This window comes from Dama dama, chromosome 10 (genome assembly GCF_033118175.1).
Source record: "Dama dama isolate Ldn47 chromosome 10, ASM3311817v1, whole genome shotgun sequence".
NCBI lineage: Eukaryota > Metazoa > Chordata > Mammalia > Artiodactyla > Cervidae > Dama > Dama dama.
In genome coordinates this window covers 6,217,374-6,238,315 of record NC_083690.1, presented here as the reverse complement: position 1 = coordinate 6,238,315, position 20,942 = coordinate 6,217,374, and the positions used below count along the sequence as shown (strand labels likewise).

The window sequence follows — 20,942 nt, the reverse complement described above, 5'->3', positions numbered from 1 at the left end:
GTTACCCCTATGTTTACATACAGGTGTGACCTCAACACAGCCACCTCACCCAGTACCTAAGCAAAGACAGTAGTCTGTTCTAAGATGCGAGGAATGCGTGGCTCGCTCAGATGCACGGGGGTTGCAGAAAGGCTGGTCTCCAGCCTGGAGTCTTCCCGTGGGGTCTTTAGCAGGTGACTCCGACCAGGTGTGATGTTAGCCTTACATGCTGACTCTGCAGTCAACCTGACACCTAAGATGTTCCCAGAACTGCTCCCTAAAATGCCAAAACAGAACCAAGTGGCCTTCCCCTCAGCTCCACGCAGCTCGGGAAACAGCCCAATCCAAGTTCAGGTTCAGACCCGATGCCCGTTCGCTGTGAGGCTGTGTGTTGCTCTCTGCTGAGCCTCAGTCCCCTCACCTGTGAAATGGGGTCAGGGACAGTCCTCCCCTCAGTGGGCTGCCTCGGGGATAGGTGAGATCATGCTCCGGAAATACTGAGCACAATGCCAGCTCCTCCCTAGGTGCCTAGTAATGCTAGCGATCACTACCATTTCCCTATTCTGGACGCAAGTGAGTGGCACCCAGTGTGTCCAGGAAAGACCCTTTCTGGGAGGCAGGACTACATGGAAAGCTAGAGCAGAAACCGCAGCACTGGCTGGTACCAAGGGGCAGTGAGGGGAAGACGTCAGGGCCTGAGGCGTCCTTTCTCCTGGGGCAGCCAAGGGCCAGAAAGTGTCTTTGGACCCTGGTCCAGTCTTACAAACTGCATCTTCACTTCTCCAAGGGGACTGCAACATTTCTATAACAACTAAGAATGAAACTTTACTAAAAATGCCATCAGCTGTCCTAGAAATCTCCCTTGACAGCTCAGAACTCACTACTTAATTTAAAAAATAGTCACTGTCATTGTTATTATCATTGGGTTGGCCAAGAAGTTCATTTGGGTTCTTACGGAAAAATCTGAACAAACTTCTTGGCTGATCCAATACTTTTACTATCAAGGAAAACAACCACTTACCAAAAAATAAAACAAAACCTGTAGAGTTCAAAAAAAAAATGCAAAACCCACCAATTTAGTTGATTTTCCCACCTGCCTCTCTGTCATCTCTCTCTGCTTTTCAGAGAAGGGGAGATATATGAATCTAATTGCATACAACTGAAATTATATGCAATATAATATATAATATCATCCAGAAAGGTTGGTCACTATATGACATAGGCTACATTTCTCACTCCACAATATGTCATGAGCATCTTTCCAAGTCAGTAAACATAAATCCTCACCATGAAATCCTAGCAGCAGCTTAGAACTGGACTTTATAGATGTACATAGTTTACTTTAAAAAATTTCTTATTGATAGATATTGAGGATGTACCTTTTTATTATTTTTGCTAATAGAATCATGCCTCAACAAACATAGCTTCTCACACTCATATAATCAACCGCAAGGTGTTCATTCCGAGAAGTGTAATTACTTGGATCAAAGAGTGAACACGTTTTGCACACTGAGACATGTGCAATAAACTGCCATCCAGAAAGGTCGGTCACCATATGCTGCCACCAACGGAGGTCACACGAGTGACTGCTTCTACCCATGACACTGGTTTGGGAGGCTGACCTGTAGATTCCAGCCAGAAAGACCCAGACCAGAGAACCAGGAAGGCTGAGGGTGGGGAGAGAGGGAACAGTTATGATCTTCTGATCTTCAGAGCCTGAATCCCAGGAAAACTCTAAAAGTCTACAGCCTCCAGGGGGAAACAAGTGGGACAGTATCCCATTGGCCTTAATGAGGCGAGGCTGGAGGCTGGAGAATACCCAACCCAGCACAAGGAAGCTGAGCATCAAAGGGGAGCTCTCCTATGTTCACGGGAAACGGAGCTCTCGGCCACCACTGGTCTTACTATGAACAACGAGCATATGAGGTGGGGGGTTTCTCCCCACCTATCCGACAACTTCCAAAGAAGCTTCTGCACTGCACCCCCAACTGCAGGACTCTTGGGTGAGTCACTTTCCTGCTCCCCACTTCATCTTCTCACCTGCTAAATGTTTTTAGGGCCGTTACGTTTTATTTCCATAGTCTTCGTGCGAGGTTACAAGAATCCTATGTGGAACCATAAGACATGGTTCTTTTAAGATCATAAAAAGTGTGGTAGCCAACCTCCAAAGTGGCCCCCCAGTAATTCAGCAGAGGTGATAGCACATGACTCCCCAGGGCACAGGAGGCATCCTGGTTTCTGCCTTGCTCTCTCTCTCCCAGATTTCTCATCCTGGGGGAGCCTGCCAGCCACGGGATAGGACAGCTTTATGGAGGCGTCCACATGCAAGGAACTGAGGCCAGGTGACAATGATGACCTAAGCCATCTTGCAGGCAGATCCTCTAGCCTCAGTCAGGCCTCCAGATGACAGCAGCCCCAGCTCATGAGAAACCCTGAGCCAGAACCTGGCCCCAAAGCCATTCCCAGATTCCAGATGCACTGGCACTGTGAGATCATACGTGTTTCTCTTCTTACCCTGGACTGAGACCGAGGTTCCTTTCTAACGTGGCGAGAGGTAACTAACACACTTTCCCGCTCCCTCAGTCATCTTCCTGTCCACAAGAAGGAGAGGCGATTTCACGGACTTGGGGTGAAGCCAGAAGACTGCGCCCCAGTGCCGGAGTGGCTCAGAGGCTCAGAGGGCGGATGCAGCCCCTGTGCTCTGGGGTACTTTACTGCACTCCTGTCTTGGTTTCCTCATCAACACAGTGAAGACAGACATGGCGCTTACCTCATGGGGTGGTTGAGGGGCTTCGAGCAAAGAAGAAACGTCTGGTCAGCCGCGAGGTGGCACAAGAAAGTCGGTTGTGTGGCTGTCATTTTTCATCATCTTTCCTCTTCTTCCTCTTCCTCTCAGCAACTCAGATAAATGTCTTTTTCAAGTGACCCAGCAGTGAGGTTTATTATTTAAAAAAATCAAAACCCAACCTCAAAATCTCTTAGGGGGAACAGACAGAGGCCAAAAGATGGGGCCTTGGAGAGTCCAGCTTTGTATCAAATACCAGCGTTGATTGGGGAAAAAGAAGGGAGCATTTCAAATACATAGCACACACATGGACCCTGCCCAGGACCACAAGAACATCTCAGATAAAGGAATCCACTCTTAGCCATTCATTTATCACTATCACAGCATCTTGCCATATTCTTTCCATGTTATTCTTATTTCTGTACTATTTTTTTCTTTAAGTCAACTCATCTTATTTAAAACTAGCATATTTTCAAAACATATTTCAGATCACTACCATAAACAGAAAGCCAGTATCGCTTGCTATAAAGAGAAGATCATCATGAAACCAAATAACAACGATCAATACAAAACAACAAAAACAAAAATCCCATGTGCCCCTTGACGGCATCGCGGGGCCACCACTAATACACAAGCAGACTGCACTTCAGGATCTCACCACAAGGTTAAACATCCCGGAGAGGTCGGTCAGGAGTGAACTTGGAAGTGTAAATGCAGCGAGCATCTCTGGCACCTGGCTGACAGGTAGGGGCGGGGGGTGGCGGTGCACAGAAATCCACGCCTGATACCAGCCACGGTCACATGGCCTGAAGACCCCAATCCCACACCACGAGGTGGGCCCCCCAGAGCACTCAATACACATCCCTCTCTTTACCGTGGGGACAGTCAGATGACATTAAACTTCCTTCCCACTTTCCCAGCACCTCGGGGCCCATCGTCACATCAGGAAGTAAAGAGGTTAGCCCGTGGCCCCTGCCCTGGTCGCTGCTCCCTCCAGGTCTGCTCCCCCAGCGACCTGGCCCTTCTCGGAGGGAGGTTCTCATCTTTCACATCATGCACCAGGGCTGAGGCTCTGGCCCCAGGTGCTTCCTAACAGAAATTCAGTGAGTGCCTGGGAACATTTATTCCCCTCAAACCCAGTTACTTCTCCAGTGAGATCAGTTTTAGGTTACACACACACACACACACACACTCCCGGTGATGGATGACGGCGATCAAGAAGGCTGAAAAGGATGCAAACGCAGTTTCAAACTCTAATCTGTTCAACAAAATGCTTCTACTTACTGAGTCGTGCGGACTGTTGTTGGCACTGGAGAGGCAGGCTGAATGTTCAGATGTGTAGTCCTGGCAAAAACAAAGACAGGAGTAGGTGGGAGAATGGGTTGAGGAAAAAAATTCTGATTTGGAGTAACCCAGTTTAGCACCATCCCATGGCAAGCTCGCCCTCCCTCCCATTCCCCTTCTCCTATAAGGGGTCTAGACCCTCACTGCCCAAAACAGCAGCTGCTAGCCACCACGTATGGCTAGTCTCAACTGAAATGTGCTGGAAGTATTAATTACACAGTGGATTTTGAAGACACAAGAAAAAAATGTAAAATATCCTATTAATATTAATATCTCATTAATATTTTTATATCGATTACATGTTAGAATGATAATGCTTAATAATATATAGAAATAAAGCATTTTAGTATGTTTAAATATATAAATATATTATGCATATTTAAAATAAAATATATTGTTACAGTTAATTTCATCTGTTTCTTTTTACTTTTTAATGTGTCTACAGGAAACACTTAAATTGCGTACGTGGCTCTCATGACATCTCTACCAGGCAGCGCCAGTCTAGAATTTTTTGAATGTGGACACTTCATCCTAGCCTAAGGACAGAGGTGGCGGTTTGATGGTGTCCCTGGTAGCTCAGATGGTAAACAATCTGCCTGCAATGCAGGAGACCCAGGCCCAACCCCTGGGTTGGAAGAGGACACAGCTGGTCCCTTGAAAACCACGCCCAGTGTTACTTTCACTGTAACTTTCCTCTGTTTCACACTGGCGACAGCTCAAGTCTATGGAGCACCTGGGATGCTGTGTGCCTAGATATCTTCACGCATTTTCTTCTTTAACCCTCACAAGGACACAGGAAGGAGGTTTCGCTCTCAGCCCCATTTTACAGGCAGAGAAACACGAGAGAGGCTGAGAACTCATCCAGGGCAGCTCACTAGGGATGCTGTGGAGCCAGGGTTTAAACCAAAAGGTTAAATGGATGGGTGTGAACCACTGTGACCCCCTTCTCCCTGTGGGGCCTTTATCCACCTCTCCATGTGCAGCACACAGGAGCCCGTTGTAGCCAGTCACTAACCAAGTCTGGGGAGCTTGCCCCCCAGAAGATGCCTGCAGTGCCTATAGCTCCAAGTTTTCATTAAAGTCATCAGGTTTCACCTCAAGTCACCCCTTAAACCTCCCGGGCAGAGACAGAGGCAAGTGTGTGTGTGTGTGTGTGTGTGTGTGTGTTCACGCATGTGAAAGAGATCAAGATAGAGACAGAGACACGGAGACCAGAAGAAAGAGAGACAGAGGGAAGGAGCTGGACCAGGCAGTTGCTCAGACCCACCCGCACAGTCCTGAGAGGACAGTGTCCGTAAACAGATCTGAACTCACAAGGAGGAGACAGACCCTGCTTGTCACCTCCCTTTCTGCAGTTTTCCCAAGTCAGTGGTCATGGGAAGAGCTGACAACCACAAAATCAAGCCTGTATTTGTGCCTCTCCTTCCTCTCCAAGGAACAGTCCTCACGCCGCCCCCCACCAACAACCCCCAGGTTACTAAAATGAAGCAACGAATTAAGGAAAGAAGGAAGGGAGGGGTGGGCTTAAGCGTGAATCAGACAAGGGCTGCACAAGGCGGCCCCTGAGTGGAAAGAAGGGGGAAGGTGGGGCCAAAGGGGTGATGCTTCTGACAGACACACTGATTCTCCTTTGATGGGTGTCCTGGGGCCTGAGAACGGCTGGGTTTTCTTACTTCCTTCTTGAGCCAACTAAAAGCCCTGCTTGAGTGATGAGTTCAGCCCAACGGAAGATCTCAACCAGGGGACTGCATCCAAGCATTACAGACGCCCTGGGGTCCCTGCCTCCTGGGTGCTCCTTTCTCTGAAAGGGACCCTGAGGCCACAACTGCCCCAGGCGGACCGGCCTCTGCCCACTTCCTGCTGGTCCAGGGATGCACAGCCGCCCAAGAGCACCCATCTCGGTCTCTCTCAGGAACAGGAACCAAGAGAGAGAGAGCCCCTGGGCTCTGGGGGTCCAAACCCTCCCATTCAAAGCCAGGCTGCGGTCCACGTGCTCAGTCGTGTCCAACTCTCTGCGACCCCATGGACTGTAGCCCGCCAGGCTCCTCTGACCATGGGATTTCCCAGGCAAGAATACTGGAGCAGGGTTGCCATTTCCTACTCCAGGGGATCTTCCCAACCCAGGGATTGAACTCAAGTCTCCTGCATTGGCAGGAGGGTTCTTTACCACTAATGCCACCTTGGGTCCATACCAACCATTAGCTCTGGAAAGATGAACTCAGGGTTCAGTTCAGGTCAGTTCAGTCACTCAGTTCTGCCCAACTCTTTGTGACCCCATGGACTGCAGAAGGTCAGGCCTCCCTGTCCATCACCAACTCCCGGAGCTTACTCAAACTCATGTCCATTGAGTCAGTGATGCCATCCAACCATCTCATCCTCTGTCATCCCCTTCTCCTCCTGCCTTCAACCTTTCCCAGCATCAGGGTCTTTTCCAATGAGTCAGTTCTTCACATCAGGTGGCCAAAGGATTGGAGTTTCAGCTTCAGCATCAGTCCTTCCAATGAATATTCAGGGTTGATTTCCTTCAGGATGGACTGGTTTGATCTCCTTGCAGTCCAAGGGACTCTCAAGAGTCTTCTCCAACAACACAGTTCAAAGGCATCAATTCTTCAGCACTCAGGTTTCTCTATAGTCCAACTCTCCCATCCATACATGACCACTGGAAAAACCATAGCTTTGACTACATGGACCTTTGTTGGCAAAGTAATGTCTCTGCTTTTTAATATGCTGTCTAGGTTGGTCATAACTTTCCTTCCAAGGAGTGAGCATCTTTTAATTTCATGGCTGCAGTCACCATCTGCAATGATTTTGGAGCCCCAAAAAAATGAAGTCTCTCACTGTTTCCATTGTTTCCCCATCTATTTGCCATGAAGTGATGGGACCAGATGCCATGATCTTAGTTTTCTGAATGTTTAGTTTTAAGCCAAATTTTTCACTCTCCTCTTTCACTTTCATCAAGAGGTTCTTTAGTTCTTCATTTTCTGCCATTAGTGTGGTGTCATCAGCATATCTGAGGTTATTGATATTTCTCCTAGCAATCTTGATTCCAGCTTGTGCTTCATCCAGTCCAGCATTTCACATGATTACTCTGCATATAAGTTAAATAAACAGGGTGACAATATACAGCCGTGACGTACTCCTTTCCTGATTTGGAACCAGTCTGTTGTTCCACGGAGAAGGCAATGGCACCCCACTCCAGTACTCTTGCCTGGGAAATACCATGGATGGAGGAGCCTGGTAAGCTACAGTCCATGGGGTCGCTAAGAGTCGGACACAACTGAGCGACTTTACTTTCATGCTTCACTTTCATGCACTGGAGAGGAAATGACAACCCACTCCAGTATTCTTGCCTGGAGAATCCCAGGGACGGGAGCCTGGTGGGCTGCCATCTGTGGGGTCGCACAGAGTCAGACTCGACTGACGTGGCTTAGCAGTAGCAGCTGTTGTTCCATGTCCATTTCTAACTGTTGCTTCTTGACCTGCATACAGATTTCTCAGGAGGCAGGTCAGGTGGTCTGGTATTCCCATCTCTTTAAGAACTCAGGGTTAAGCCAAAATTAAGAGCCTTACTTTTAATAGCATCACCGATACAACGGACATGAATTTGGGCAAACTCTGGGAGATAGTGAGAGACAGGGAGGCCTGGCACGCTGCAGTCCGTGGGGTCACAAAGAGTCAAATACAACTTTGCAGGTGAACAACAACAACGAAGGAACCTCCCAGAGGAAGCTGATTGGAAAGGAAGAGAGGCCCCTGGCGAGCAGTTCCCCCCACCGTGGCAAGAAGCCCTGGGCCTGGAGAGAGACAACTTACTGGTCCTCAAGCATGACCTTACTCGGGAACCTGGCCACCCAGGGAATGTCTATCCAGCTGCCCCCGCGAGCACCTTCCTTCCCTCTGCCCCTTCTTCACATCCCCCACCTCGCACAAGGCAGGGGCCTCCTCTGCCCCCAGACCTGAGCCCAGGGTCCCAGAGGCCCGGGCTCTGCTCAGCTGACCCTCCCTCACTGTGCCCTACTTCCTTCCTGGGTCCATTATCAGGAGCAGAGAAGCCTTCACCCGAGGAGATGGAGGGGGCACCACCTCAGTCTGTCCCCCTCCACAGGCCCCCTCTGTCCTCCCACCTCTTGGAGGGCGTCTCCCACCCGTAGCGGTTCGGGCACTTGCTGCACTGGCAGCCCCCACACCACTCGGCACGGTCCCTGCTCATCCTGCAGAAAGCCACCGACTCTTCGCCCAAGCCCCTGGCTTTCCTTTACCTTGAAAACAGCGAGAAGTGCATGAATAGGTTCCGAGCTAGATTATGGAGACAGAGATGAGAGATGTTGTCTCTCAAAGAAGGGAGAGGAAGCAGCCATCTGATGCTGTCCTCGTTTCCAGAAAGCCCCTCTTGTTCCCAGCCCACCCTCCATCTATAAACAGCTACAGCTTCTGACTCAAGCTGGTCCATCCTGATGAGATCTTTCAGCAGGAGAGAGACCTAACTGCCTCCCCTTCGTGGGTCAAGGACCAGGCCCCCAAGCGGCTGTCTCCCTAGATGCTGGCTGCCTCCTTCCCTGGGCCTCGTGGCCTCCCTGGAAGTCCAGTATTCTGCCCCTGGAATTATTGTCCTTTTGTGACTCAGTTTACAGCTTTCAGAAGCTGGGGTACAAATTGCCAGCAGTGGGCACTGAGCCAGTTTAAACAATGACCGAGGTGGAGAGCCTGCAGAACCACCAAGCACCACCCTCTCAGGGATTTGGTATGACCTGGTGTGAGCTCCTGGAGAGTCGTGGTTGGTGGCATTAGAATGTGACGTTCCCTGCACAAAAATGAACTGTAAAGGGTTTATCCTTCAGGTTGGGCTCCCCAGGTGGCGCTGGTGGTAAAGAATCTGCCTGCCAATGCAGGAGACACAAGAGATGTAGGTTTACAATGAGGTACCATTACACGCCAGTCAGGATGGCTGCTATCCAAAAGTCTACAAGCAATAAGTGCTGGAGAGGGTATGGAGAAAAGGGAACCCTCTTACACTGTTGGTGGGAATGCAAACTAGTACAGCCGCTATGGAAAACAGTGTGGAGATTTCTTAAAAAACTGCCATATGACCCAGCAATCCCACTTCTGGGCATACACACTGAGGAAACCAGATCTGAAAGAGACACGTGCACCCCAGTGTTCATCGCAGCACTGTTTATAATAGCCAGGACATGGAAGCAACCTAGATGCCCATCAGCAGATGAATGGATGAGGAAGCTGTGGTACATATACACCATGGAATATTACTCAGCCATTAAAAAAGAATTCATTTGAATCAGTTCTAATGAGATGGATGAAACTGGAGCCCATTATACAGAGTGAAGTAAGCCAGAAAGATAAAGAACATTACAGCATACTAACACATATATATGGAATTTAGAAAGATGGTAACGATAACCCTATATGCAAAACAGAAAAAGAGACACAGAAATACAGAACAGACTTTTGAACTCTGTGGGAGAAGGTGAGGGTGGGATGTTTCAAAAGAACAGCATGTATACTATCTATGGTGAAACAGATCACCAGCCCAGGTGGGATGCATGAGACAAGTGCTCAGGCCTGGTGCACTGGGAAGACCCAGAGGAACCGGGTGGAGAGGGAGGTGGGAGGGGGGATCGGGATGGGGAATACGTGTAAATCTATGGCTGATTCATATCAATGTATGACAAAACCCACTGAAATGTTGTGAAGTAATTAGCCTCTAACTAAAAAAAAAAAAAAAGAATAAATGAAAAATTTAAGTGCCCCATAAGACTCTTAAAGAATCTATAAACACAGGATTAAAGTAATTTGTGATACTATTAAAATAAATTCTGGCTAGATAACTAGTGGAAAGAACTTCATCAACTGACTGACTTACTCTTTATTCATTTATATTGTTAATAGAAGTGATTTTCAAACTGGGATCACAAACCATTAGTGGTTCATAAAGTCAATTTAGTGGGTCACAATCAGCCTTTTTTTAAAAGAAATAGAAAAAGAGAAACAATTAGGAAAACATAAGAGTATATGACCTACAGTAAAAGAAAGTATTGTGTTATTGGAAAAAAAAAAAAAAAGAGAGACGCAGGTTTGATCCCTGGGTTGGGAAGATAGCCTGGAGAAGGAAATGGCAACCTGCTCCAGTATTCTTGCCTGGGAGAATCCCATGGACAGAGGAGCCTGGTGAGCTACAGTCCATAGGGTTACAAAGAGTCAGACATGACTGAGTACATACACCACCACCCCATCCTTCAGGTTAACAGAAGGCCAAGACCTTGGCTAGTTAAAGCCTTCTGAATAATGGACAGAGGGTGAGGGGTTGGGGGTATGGTGGGGACCCAGTGGTGGACAGTAAGACCTGCAGGAAACTCAGCTATGAAAGGGAGGTGGGATCAGCTCTTCAAATGCCTGCTACCCAATCTCATTACACCCTAAATCGTACTGACCATGAGGGTTTGATACTCCTTGAAAAGTCTGGATGCTGAGAGAAACAGGGAGGGTTGAGAAGCCTGTGAGGCCAGATCATGGTCCCTACATGATCCCAGGCAACACACATTTTCACCACCCCATGAAGACTGCATTTTCCAAAACAACAAAAAAAATCAAACCAATGCCTTAATTTGTGGACCAATTAAAGGACATAATGTATTCAAGCCACTCATGTAGGTATTTGTCACCTCAAAGTGGTAAAGAGCTCTCTCCTTTCAACCCCAAACCCATAAGATAAAAAATTTTTAACAGCTTTCTGCATGAAAAATAATACCATAACATGAAAGATGACAAAGGATAACATAAAAGAAAAATTAAAACTCAAGGGGAAAAACAAGCAAAGGCAATGGACAGCAAGCTCACAAAGGGTGCAGTGATGCAAATGTCTGTTGTTGATATTAAGAATCCTGTAACTTCACACATAATAAAGCAAATGCAAATTAAGATGATTTTTATTTGTTTTACCAAGACTGACAAAGATAAAAGCGGGACAAAGGATCGTAGTTGTAAGAATGCAGAGAAACAGGAATTCCTTTTTTTTTTTAAGTTTATTTATTTCTTTTTGTTTGCATTGGGTCTTCATTGCTGTTCATGGGCTTGCTCCAGTTGTGGTGTGCAAGCTTCTCACTGCAGTGACTTCCCTTGTTGCAGAGCATGGGCTCAAGAGGACGCGGTCTTCGATAGTTGTGGCGCACGAGCTTAGTTGCCCTGCAGCACGTGGGATCTTCCTGGACCAGGAATCGAACCTGTGTCCCCTACATTTGCAGGAAGATTAACCGCTGGACCACCAGGGAAGTCCACACTGGGCAACATTTTAAAAGTTGATAATATTTAAACCAGCAATTCCACTTCTTGGAATCTCTGTGATAGAATGTCTGCACGTGTGGGAAATACCTAATGCCAAGGATATTCAGGGAAGCAATTTTTTTGTGATTACAAAATATCGGGAGCAACCAAAATTTCCATTATATAGGGAACAAGTAAATAAGTTATGGTGGATCCAGACATTCCCAGTAAAGATAATGGGGCGGCTCAATACAGAATGATAGGGGAAAACAGTAAAATGCAGGGTGGTATGTAAGGATGCCACAATCCGTGCCCTGCTTTAAGAATACATGCATATGTATCACATGCATTGAAACCTCCAGAAGATGGATAAGAAACTGACTTTAAAAAAATAGAAAAGCTGATTGTGGAGAGAGGAACTAGTTGACTGTGCAGGATGGAATAGGAGAATTTTATTCTTCTGATGTTTGAATTACGTGCTCCAACATGTATTAACAATTAAAATTTTTATTTTATCTCAAAATTTTAAGTTTATTTTGAAAAGAAAATAATTTAAGGTAGTTGCATGCAACAACAACTAGCAGAGCCCTTTGGGTAGAAATTCATTTATAGACATTTTCTGGGCTTCCCTGATAGCTCAGTTGGTAAAGAATCCACCTGCAATGCAGGAGACCCCCGTTCAATTTCTGGGTCAGGAAGATCCCCTGGAAAAGGGATAGGCTACCCACTCCAGTATTCTTGGGCTTCCCCTGTGGCTCAGCTGGTAAAGAATCTGCCTGCAATGCGGGAGACCTGGGTTCAATCCCTGGGTTGGGAAGATGCCCTGGAGAAGGGAAAGGCTACCCACTCCAGCATTCTGGCCTGGAGAATTCCATGGACTGTATAGTCCACAGTGTCACAAGAGTCGGACATGACGGAGCCACTTTCACTTTCACTTTCCTTTCTGAAAAATAATTCAGCCTGCAGGATATGTCAAGGGATTTGGGGTCACTTTGGGGGACAACAGCCCTGCCAATGTGGTCTTGAATACAGGAATGTTGGTACTGGGGGGAACAGTGTAAATTTTTTTTTAAAAAAACCAGGAAAGTCAAGTATGTGGCACACAAGCTACACTTGCCCATCCTGTTCCCAGGGCAGGCAGTATTAATTGAGTGTTGCATTCTCCTGCTGAACCCAGATGCAGCCTCAGAATCTATCCCAGCACACTCAGAAATGCTGCCCCATCCATGCACGTTGCCACACCGACTGAGATCAAACCCCATCCCTGAGAGGGCAGCCAGAAACTAGAAGCAGGGTCCCCACTCACCGGGTTCCCCGGCAGACCCACCTGGGCCTGGGTGCAAGGTTGTGTCACCAGCCTCTCAGGGCCCCAGCTCCTCCTCCACAGGTGGGAATGGGGCAGCCGGCTTCCCAAGGCCCATCTTCTGAAAATGTCACCTGGGTCCCACCTGCCCTCCCTGAATCAAACCACCAGAGCCCTTCTGAGTAAACGCTGGTTAACCTTCAGCAAGGAACTCGAGCTCCCTCGTTCCCCCCAACTTAGAAAATTCCATGTAAATGTCAGATTAAGCTCTTCAGGCCTCTGCTTTTAAAATGAGAGATAAAATTTAGCTCCCTATTCCCAGATGTTAAAATCTCTGCTTCTCCCCGGGGCAAAGAAATCAATGTGAGTAAGCTCTGTATTCTTTTTCCCTTGGAACACGACCACTTCCAGCAATTTATTTGACTGACTATGCCTTCTATTACCATGTAAATTGTTTCAGACTGCAGGAAAAAAAAAAAAAAAGTATTAATCTCCTCTCAGTAAGTCATAAAATAAAGAAATCAATTTCAAGGTCAATTTAGCCCAAATAACACCTGCTGCCCTTTTTTTGTAACATGCAGACTCCTCTGAAATGCTAGGCTGCTGTCTAAGGCATCAAATATGCAGCGACGGAAAGCTGGGTTTCACACCAGGGAGACCCTGGCCCAGAGGCCCCAAGGCTCTGAGGGTGAACTTGGGGAGGACAGGGTCAACAGGACTCAGATGAATGATCCTCTGCAGATCAGGGCAGGAGATTGCAAGGAGAGCTGCAAAGGGGCCCAGTAGAATTCCGGGAGGGAGTCTGGCTGACTTGCTGTGTGACTCTAGAAAAGTTACTTAACTTCTCTGAGCTTCAGAATCTATGTCTGTAATACTACTTTTTAAAAAACTGGAAATAAAATGAGGGCTAGGTCACCTCACAGGACCCATGGATCCAGTCCATCGTGGACTGTGTCCAAGGTTAGACACCCAGGGTTTATAGCTACCCTCCCCTGGTGGCTCAGACAGTAAAGAATCTGCCAGCAATGCAGGAGACCTGGGTTCGATCCCTAGGTCAGGAAGATCTCTTGGAGAAGGGAATGGCTACTCACTCAAGTATTCCTGCTTAGAGAATTCCAGGGACAGAGGAGCCTGGCAGGCTGCAGTCCATGGGGTCGCAAAGAGTCAGACATGACTGAGCACATTACACATATCCTTCCACAACCCCTGCCCTTGGTAACCACTGATCTACTTTCTCCCTCTATGGATTTCCCTAATCCGGACTTTCATAAAAAGGAATCATACAATACGTGGCCTTTTGTGACTGGCAAAATGTTTCAAGGCTGACCCAAGTTGTGGCATGTATCAGAACTTTCTTTTTATGGCTGAAAAGTATTTCATTGTATGAACAGACCACAATTTGTTTAGCTGCTAATTTGTTGATGGACATTTGGGTTGTTTCCAGCTTCTGGCTATTAAGAGTCATGCTGCTATAAAAACATTTGTGTGCATGCTTTTATACGGATGTATGTTTCCATTCGCTTGGGTATATGCCTAGGAATACAGTTACTGGGTCATATGGTAACCTCGTGGCAAAGGATAATGGTCATATGGTTTAATCGTTTTAATAAGAACAGTGTTCTCCAAAGGGGCTGCACCATTTTACATTCCCAGCAATGGTGTATGAGCGTTCCGGTTTCTCTGCATTCTCAGCAACACTTGTTATTAGCTGTGGTTTTCATGATAGCCATCCTAGTCGCTATGAAGTGGGATCTCGTTTGTGGTTTTGATTTGCATTTCCTCGATGACTAACAATGTTGAACATTTTTTCATATGCTTGTTGGCCATTTGTGTATCTTTCTTGGAGAACTGTGTATTCAGATCCTTTGCCCATTTTTAAATTGGGTTATTTGTCTTTATGTAATTAGATGGCAAGGGTTCTTTTTATATTCTAGATACAAGTCCCTTTATAAGAGAGATCATTGGCAAATACCAGGGACTGTCCAGTCACTTCTGAACAAAGCCTTATAGTAAAGCAGCTGGGTCATGTCTGTTACAGGTAAGTAACCACCGCAGCCATGTCACAGCACTTTCTCAGAGCTTTCTATCCCGGCTCCCTCTGAGAGGTAGGACCCGGACATGCATTTTGGAGGCCACCATTCAACCCTTGCAAGAGACCAACAAACAATGCCAGGACTTGACCCCACATAACTCAGGAGAGACTCTTGGAGGTAAAGCGGGAGTTTCAGTCATTCTTTCTTTAATTGTTACTGGAGCACAGCCGCTTCACATGTTGTGTGATTTTCTGCCGCACAGCCAAGTGAATCCCCCACGCGCAGACACATACCCCCTGTCTTTCGGAATCCTTAAACCTCCCCAGGAAATGACAGCATGCTGCCAGGCTGTGAACTATGGGTCTAAACCCAGAGGAGAGGTTTGGTAGTTCTGGAGGGGCTGTCCTTTGAGGAGTCAAGGTCACCCCCATGGAGCGGCGGGACGTGTGAAGGCAGCCATGCCAGATTCCCAGTCGTGAGACCCTGTAGCTCTCACTGACCACGGCAGCTGCTAGACCCCTTACTGCTCTCTCTGGAGAGAGGCGAGTGAGCTGAGACGTAGGATATCCAAGAAGGAGAAATCAGCCAAGTGCAGAGGGCAGCCACAGATCCCAGACAATGTCTGCAATGTTTGAAAACCCCAAATAGACCCAGAAGGCAGAAACAATCCAGATGTCCATCAAGGAATGAATGGATAAACAAATGTGGTCTAGACATGTGATGGACTATTACTCAGCCATGAAAAGCAACGAGGTTCTGATTCATGTGACAACGTGGGGAAACCTCAGAAATACTATACAAAGTGAAATAAACCAGATACGAAGGCCATATAGCATACGATCCCGCTGATATGAAATGCCAAGGATGGGCAAATCTATAGAGACAGGCAGTGGACTAGGGATTCTGAAGAGCTGGTAGAAGAAGGGGTCAGGAAGTAACTGCCTGATGGACACAAGGTTCTGATATGGGAGACAATTATGTTTTGGAACCAGCTGGACATGGCAGTTGCACAATACTGTACTAAATGCCACTGAGTTGTTCACTTTGAAAATGATTCATCATATGTTATGTAAATTTTACCTCTTTTTTTCTTAATAAGAACAGCAACAAAAAAATTCCTACAGAACCAGATGTCTCTCTTTTCCTACCTTGACCATATTTCCTTCCAAATAAAAATAAATATATAAAACCACATTTCTACATATATCTGAACAATCAAGAAAAGCTTTCTCCTCTATTCATCTCAAAAGCTGTTAAAATTAATCGAGTCTGTATCAGGAATGCCTAATAGAGTTACTGACTCACTGGCTCAAGAAGGAAGCATGTGTAAGAACAGAACTGTGGTCCCCGAAACGCCTGGAGAATTTCAGTCTCCGGTGAGCAAGCGAGGCGTGGGTAACTGCAGCCCCCTCCTTGCCCATCTGTGGTGCAGGGACGGCCTCTGACCCCCCAGGGTACCCGACGCTCGGGAGAGGACAGTCCGCCTGCTCATGCTGCCGTGTGAGGGAAGAGTTTTGAGAATAGAAGCTGGGAAGGACTGTTAAAAACAAGTCTGGGAGAGAAGCAATGATTCATCGCTGTGCCTTTGCGAGGAAAACTCAAGGCATGAAAAGCATCTACTGGCACATGGGCAACAATATCCAAGGAGAGGAGGGGAGACGGGACATGCAGAAGTCCCGGCAAAAACGCTGGGAGATGCTGAGTGGAGATAGAAGAGGGCATTAGTGATGCAAGATGAAACCTGGACATATTTCTGGCTCGAGACAATGAACACAGCACTCAAGTATTCCCAAGGACGAGAGCAGCAGGGGTGGCCAGGGGGCGGGGTTGCTGGTGAAGGAGACGTGGGTTATTATTACAGGAGCTTTTGCAAAATGAAGTCAGGGAGAATGGCAAAACAAGTGAAGTGTTAAATAAATACTTCCTGAATGGAATCACAGGGGAGAACACTAAAATTAGGATGTCTGACTAGGGCTTTTTATCCAATCTGCCCGGGCTTTCTTCAGGGTTCCTGGGAGAGACGTTGTCAGTAACCCGCACGACATCATGGGCCATTTATGCAGAAATGGGGCAGTCGGGGCGCGGAGCAGGGGGCAGGCTGATTAGAGGGAGGTGGACTGGACTCAATGGAATCTGAGGCGGGGTAGGCAGAGGTCTTGGGCCAATCCTGGAGGCAAGTCCCTGCAAAGGAAGAGGGCACCAGCCAGAGAACCACCGTGATGCAGAGGCTAAGAGTGCGGGCTGTCGGTCAAGCAACCTGCGCTGACTTCGAGTAGACACATGACCTGGAACATGTCTCTCTATTTCGCCAAGCCTCGACTTTCCCAGATGGCTGTTAGATGAGATAATCATAGAAGCCCAATACAATCTAACACTACAACTCACACTGCTTAGGAAATTGCCTATTCTTCGTACACAGCTCTGATTAGGAGGAAGAAGTGTATTCTCAACTTGTATTGTTTATTTTATTGAAGTCACCATTAAAAAAAAAAAAACAATAAATCACAGCTGTTGTTATCACTATTTCACAGAGAGGAAATTGAGGCTCAGGACGGTTAAATAACATTCATGGATATCCCTGAACTATGTACTGGCCTTTGTTGTGTGTGTGGCAGGCTGTTGCAAGAATTTTGCATGAATCATGCCATTTGAGCTCTAGAACAACCTAGGAAGCTCAAGAGCCAAAGTGGACCTTTCCCTTGCTGTGTGACCTTGGGCATGTTACCTAGCCTCTCTGTGCCTTGGTTTCCACCTCTGATAAAAGGAGGATAACAATAGCACCTTCCCCAGAGGGCCACTGCAAGGCTAAATGAGTTACTATGTGTAAAGGTCTGAGAACAGAGCCTGGCACATGCCCATAAATGTGACCATCAATATTATGGCTGAAACTGGTTCATCTTATAAATGAGACTCAAGCTATGGTTTTCCCAGTAGTCACGTATGGATGTGAGAGTTGAACAATGAATGTGAAAGTTGAGCACCAAAGAATTGATGCTTTTGAACTGTGGTGCTGGAGAAGACTCTTGAGAGTCCTTTGGACTGCAAGGAGATCCAACCAGTCCATCCTAAAGGAAATCAACTCTGAATATTCGTTGGAAGGACTGATGCTGAAGCTGAAGTTCCAATACTCTGGCCACCTGATGTGAAGAACTGACTCACTGGAAAAGACTGTGATGCTGAGAAAGACTGAAGGCAAGAGGAGATGAGGGAGGCAGAGGAGGAGATGGCTGGATGGCAATACTGACTCAGTGAACATGAGTTTGAGCAAACTCTGGGAGATTGTGAAGGACAGGGAAGCCTGGCGTGCTCCAGTCCCTGGGGTTGCAACTGGACATGACTTAGCAACTGAACAACAACACAAACAAGACTCAGAGAAGGTAAGCAAGTTGCCCAGGGTTTGCTTGGCTGCATTTGCACTAAGCTGATGAGGGACAGAGTCTGTCTGACTATAGCTCTCACTCTTCTTTTCTTTGCAACACTCGGTAGGCACTCGGGGCTTAAAAGGCAGCTGCCTCTCCTAGGAAGCTCCAAGCCCCATAAGGGACACTGAAGTTAAGATGATGTGCTTCAGGCCCTGACACTCCTGGGTTCAAACCCTAGCTCTGCTCTCTCTTCCACATGTGACCATGGAAAGCTGTATAACCTGTCTGTCTGGATTTTCTCATCTTTAAGGGGGTGGGGACCCTAATATCACATCAAAACCTTGATGCATGGTAACGGTGGTGCTTTCTGTGGGCTCCATCTAAAGTCCTGCAGAAGATGAGACACTGATTTCAATTCCAAGCTGTGTCATCACCCCCTTTCACTTGGCTGCTCTGAATGCAACCGGAGTCCTTGCTAGGATGGTCCTTTCTTTTCCTCAGCCCGCCTCTACCTCATGGGCCACGTGAACCTGTCTGTGTGACCAGCCAACAAGAACAGCTTTGTGGGAGTGTGGTCTGGGGCTCAGGGGGCCGGGAGAAAGCCAAGTCCCTGGGATTAGAGCTCCCTTGGGACTGCCTCCCTGCAAAAGAGGGAACCGTCAGCTCTTTTAACGGTGAAATAATTGCAAGTTTGAATGTGGATTCAATGCCGAACAACTGCAATTAGAAGCCACCTTCTGTTCTCAACAACTGCTGCTTAAATATAATCCCTGCCTCATGCACAAACCCCACATGAGTGGTTTGGTTTTGCTTTCAACTGCACTTATTTGTCTATATCAGAGCATCCTTGCTCCCTTTCCTAAAGCTCACATAGCTCCCACCTCTGGGTACTTCTCCCTTTTCTGGGTCAAGTCCACGTGCCCTACTTGGGGCAATAAGGCCTTGCCCAGGGTCTGTCCCCAGCTCCCCTGTTCATCCTCTTCCTCCTCTCTTGACCCTCTCATTCTCTGAGCTCCAGCTCCACCTGGTATCACTCCCGCTCGGAAAGTGCTCCGGTTTGATTCTGCTCTTGAACTCCGATACACCATTTTGGCCAAACTCTAAACATCACCTCCTCCAGGAAGCCTTCTGTGATGTGCCACAGCAGGTAAGATATATCCTTTGATATACCCTTGCAGCATCGTGTACAGCATGGCACCTCCTAAAGCTCATGATTACTAATTCACACTCATTACTTGCATGATTCTGTGGGAAACTGTCTCCCCCAAGAAGCATGCCCCATTTGTGACCCAGAGATGCTGCTCTTTCTACCCCCAGTGCAGTCCCTGTCGGCACATAGGAGGTATCACTATGTGTGTGTGTTCAGTGTATTTGATCATGCAAGTGGTTCATTCTCCCTGTTGAGTGCCATCTGCTTGGGGTAAGGCCTGGGTCTTAGCTGTATTTCCATTCCTTGTGGAATGGATGGTCTCTGGCACATGAAAAGTGCTCAATCTGAATTGGCAATATTTTTAAGTGGACTCATGCTTTAGCTACTTTTTTTTTTTTTTTTTGGGTCAGGAAAAAAAAATGCAAATATGAGTCCAGGGCAGCCCTTCCTTCCCCCTCTTCCTCTGAAAGTGAAGTCGCTCAGTCATGTCCTGCTCTTTGCAACCCCATGGACTGTAGCCTGCCAGGCTCCTCCATCCATGGGATTTTCCAGGCAAGAATACTGGAGTGGGTTGCCATTTCCTTCTCCAGGGGATCTTCCTGACCCAGGGATCGAACCCTGGTCTCCCATACCGCAAGCAGACTCTTCACCGTCTGAGCCACCAGGAAAGCCCAAAGAGGTAGCACTAAATGCCTGGTACTTGGTTATAGTCCAGAATACTGGAGTGGGGATGCCATTTCCTTCTCCAGGGGATCTTCCCAACCCAGGGATCAAACCCAGGTCTCTCGCATTGCCGCCAGATTCTTTACCAACTGAGCCACCAGGGAAGCCCCCTCTTCCTCTAGATCCAGTCAAGCACAGTGTCCAGGGGTCCTCAGCTTGGGTGCCGGCATTCCCCCCGGGAAGACAGACAACCCTGCCCAGCCGACGTTCCTTGAATCTTCAAGCCCGCAGACTTCCTCCAGGGAGAAGTCGAGATAAAGGAAAGGCCCCCGGTTTGGCCTGTTTGAGGAGGGCCCTGGCCTGCCCTCACCACCCCTCCGCCCCCACCCGGTGAGACAGAGAGGGGCAGGGATGAGCCCGCCTCCAAGAGGAGGCTCCAGGCTCACCCTGGAGGAAGGGACCATTAAGGCGGGTTCTGACATAGATGTAAGGCCATCTGCTGAACAGATTCCTGCCTCTGGGTTGCCTTTGGCTGGAATCCCACCAGTTTGCCTTTAATTAAACCTGGACGCAGAAGTCCCCGGTCCCCAGGCAGGCGATGGGGTCTGGAGGTGTCAGGGTGGCCCCGGACACCACAAAAGCTGAGGTTTCCATCCGCTCCCCAAAGAGGGCGTCGCGGGGAGCTCCAAGCCCACAGAAGGTGGACGTGTGGAGGCTCAGCGCCTCCCAGGGAGGGTGATGAGCTCCGAAGCAGGACCAGCTGGAGGAGGCAGCCCCGCAGAGCAGCCCTGGTCTTGCTCTAATGCCCACCTTGCTGACAGCTGGCACAGGTGCCATCTAAGTCACACGGGTTATGAAGTGAAAAGCCTGCCCCCCCCCACGGAGGGGGAGGGGGTGCAGGGGAGGGAGCCACTCCCCCCAGCCCTTGAGAAGATCCACAGGCTCTGTGGGCGCTTATCCCACAAGGAAGAGGTGCTGGGCGAGGCTGAGACCCACATGGCTGGGGATGGTTTCCCACAAGCTGCCTCACCGATGAGTCCCGCAGCTG

General features: G+C 48.0%; 1 protein-coding gene across 1 annotated transcript in view; it reads right to left on the bottom strand.

Annotated features, from left to right (window-relative positions):
• Window positions 1–20,942, bottom strand: part of LOC133063956 (uncharacterized) — a 994,855-nt gene that overhangs the window by 670,774 nt on the left and 303,139 nt on the right. Inside the window, exon 4 of the mRNA XM_061153890.1 lies at window positions 4,049–4,108. Coding sequence (XP_061009873.1) covers window positions 4,049–4,108 — 60 coding nt within the window. The remainder of the gene's footprint in view (window positions 1–4,048; window positions 4,109–20,942) is intronic.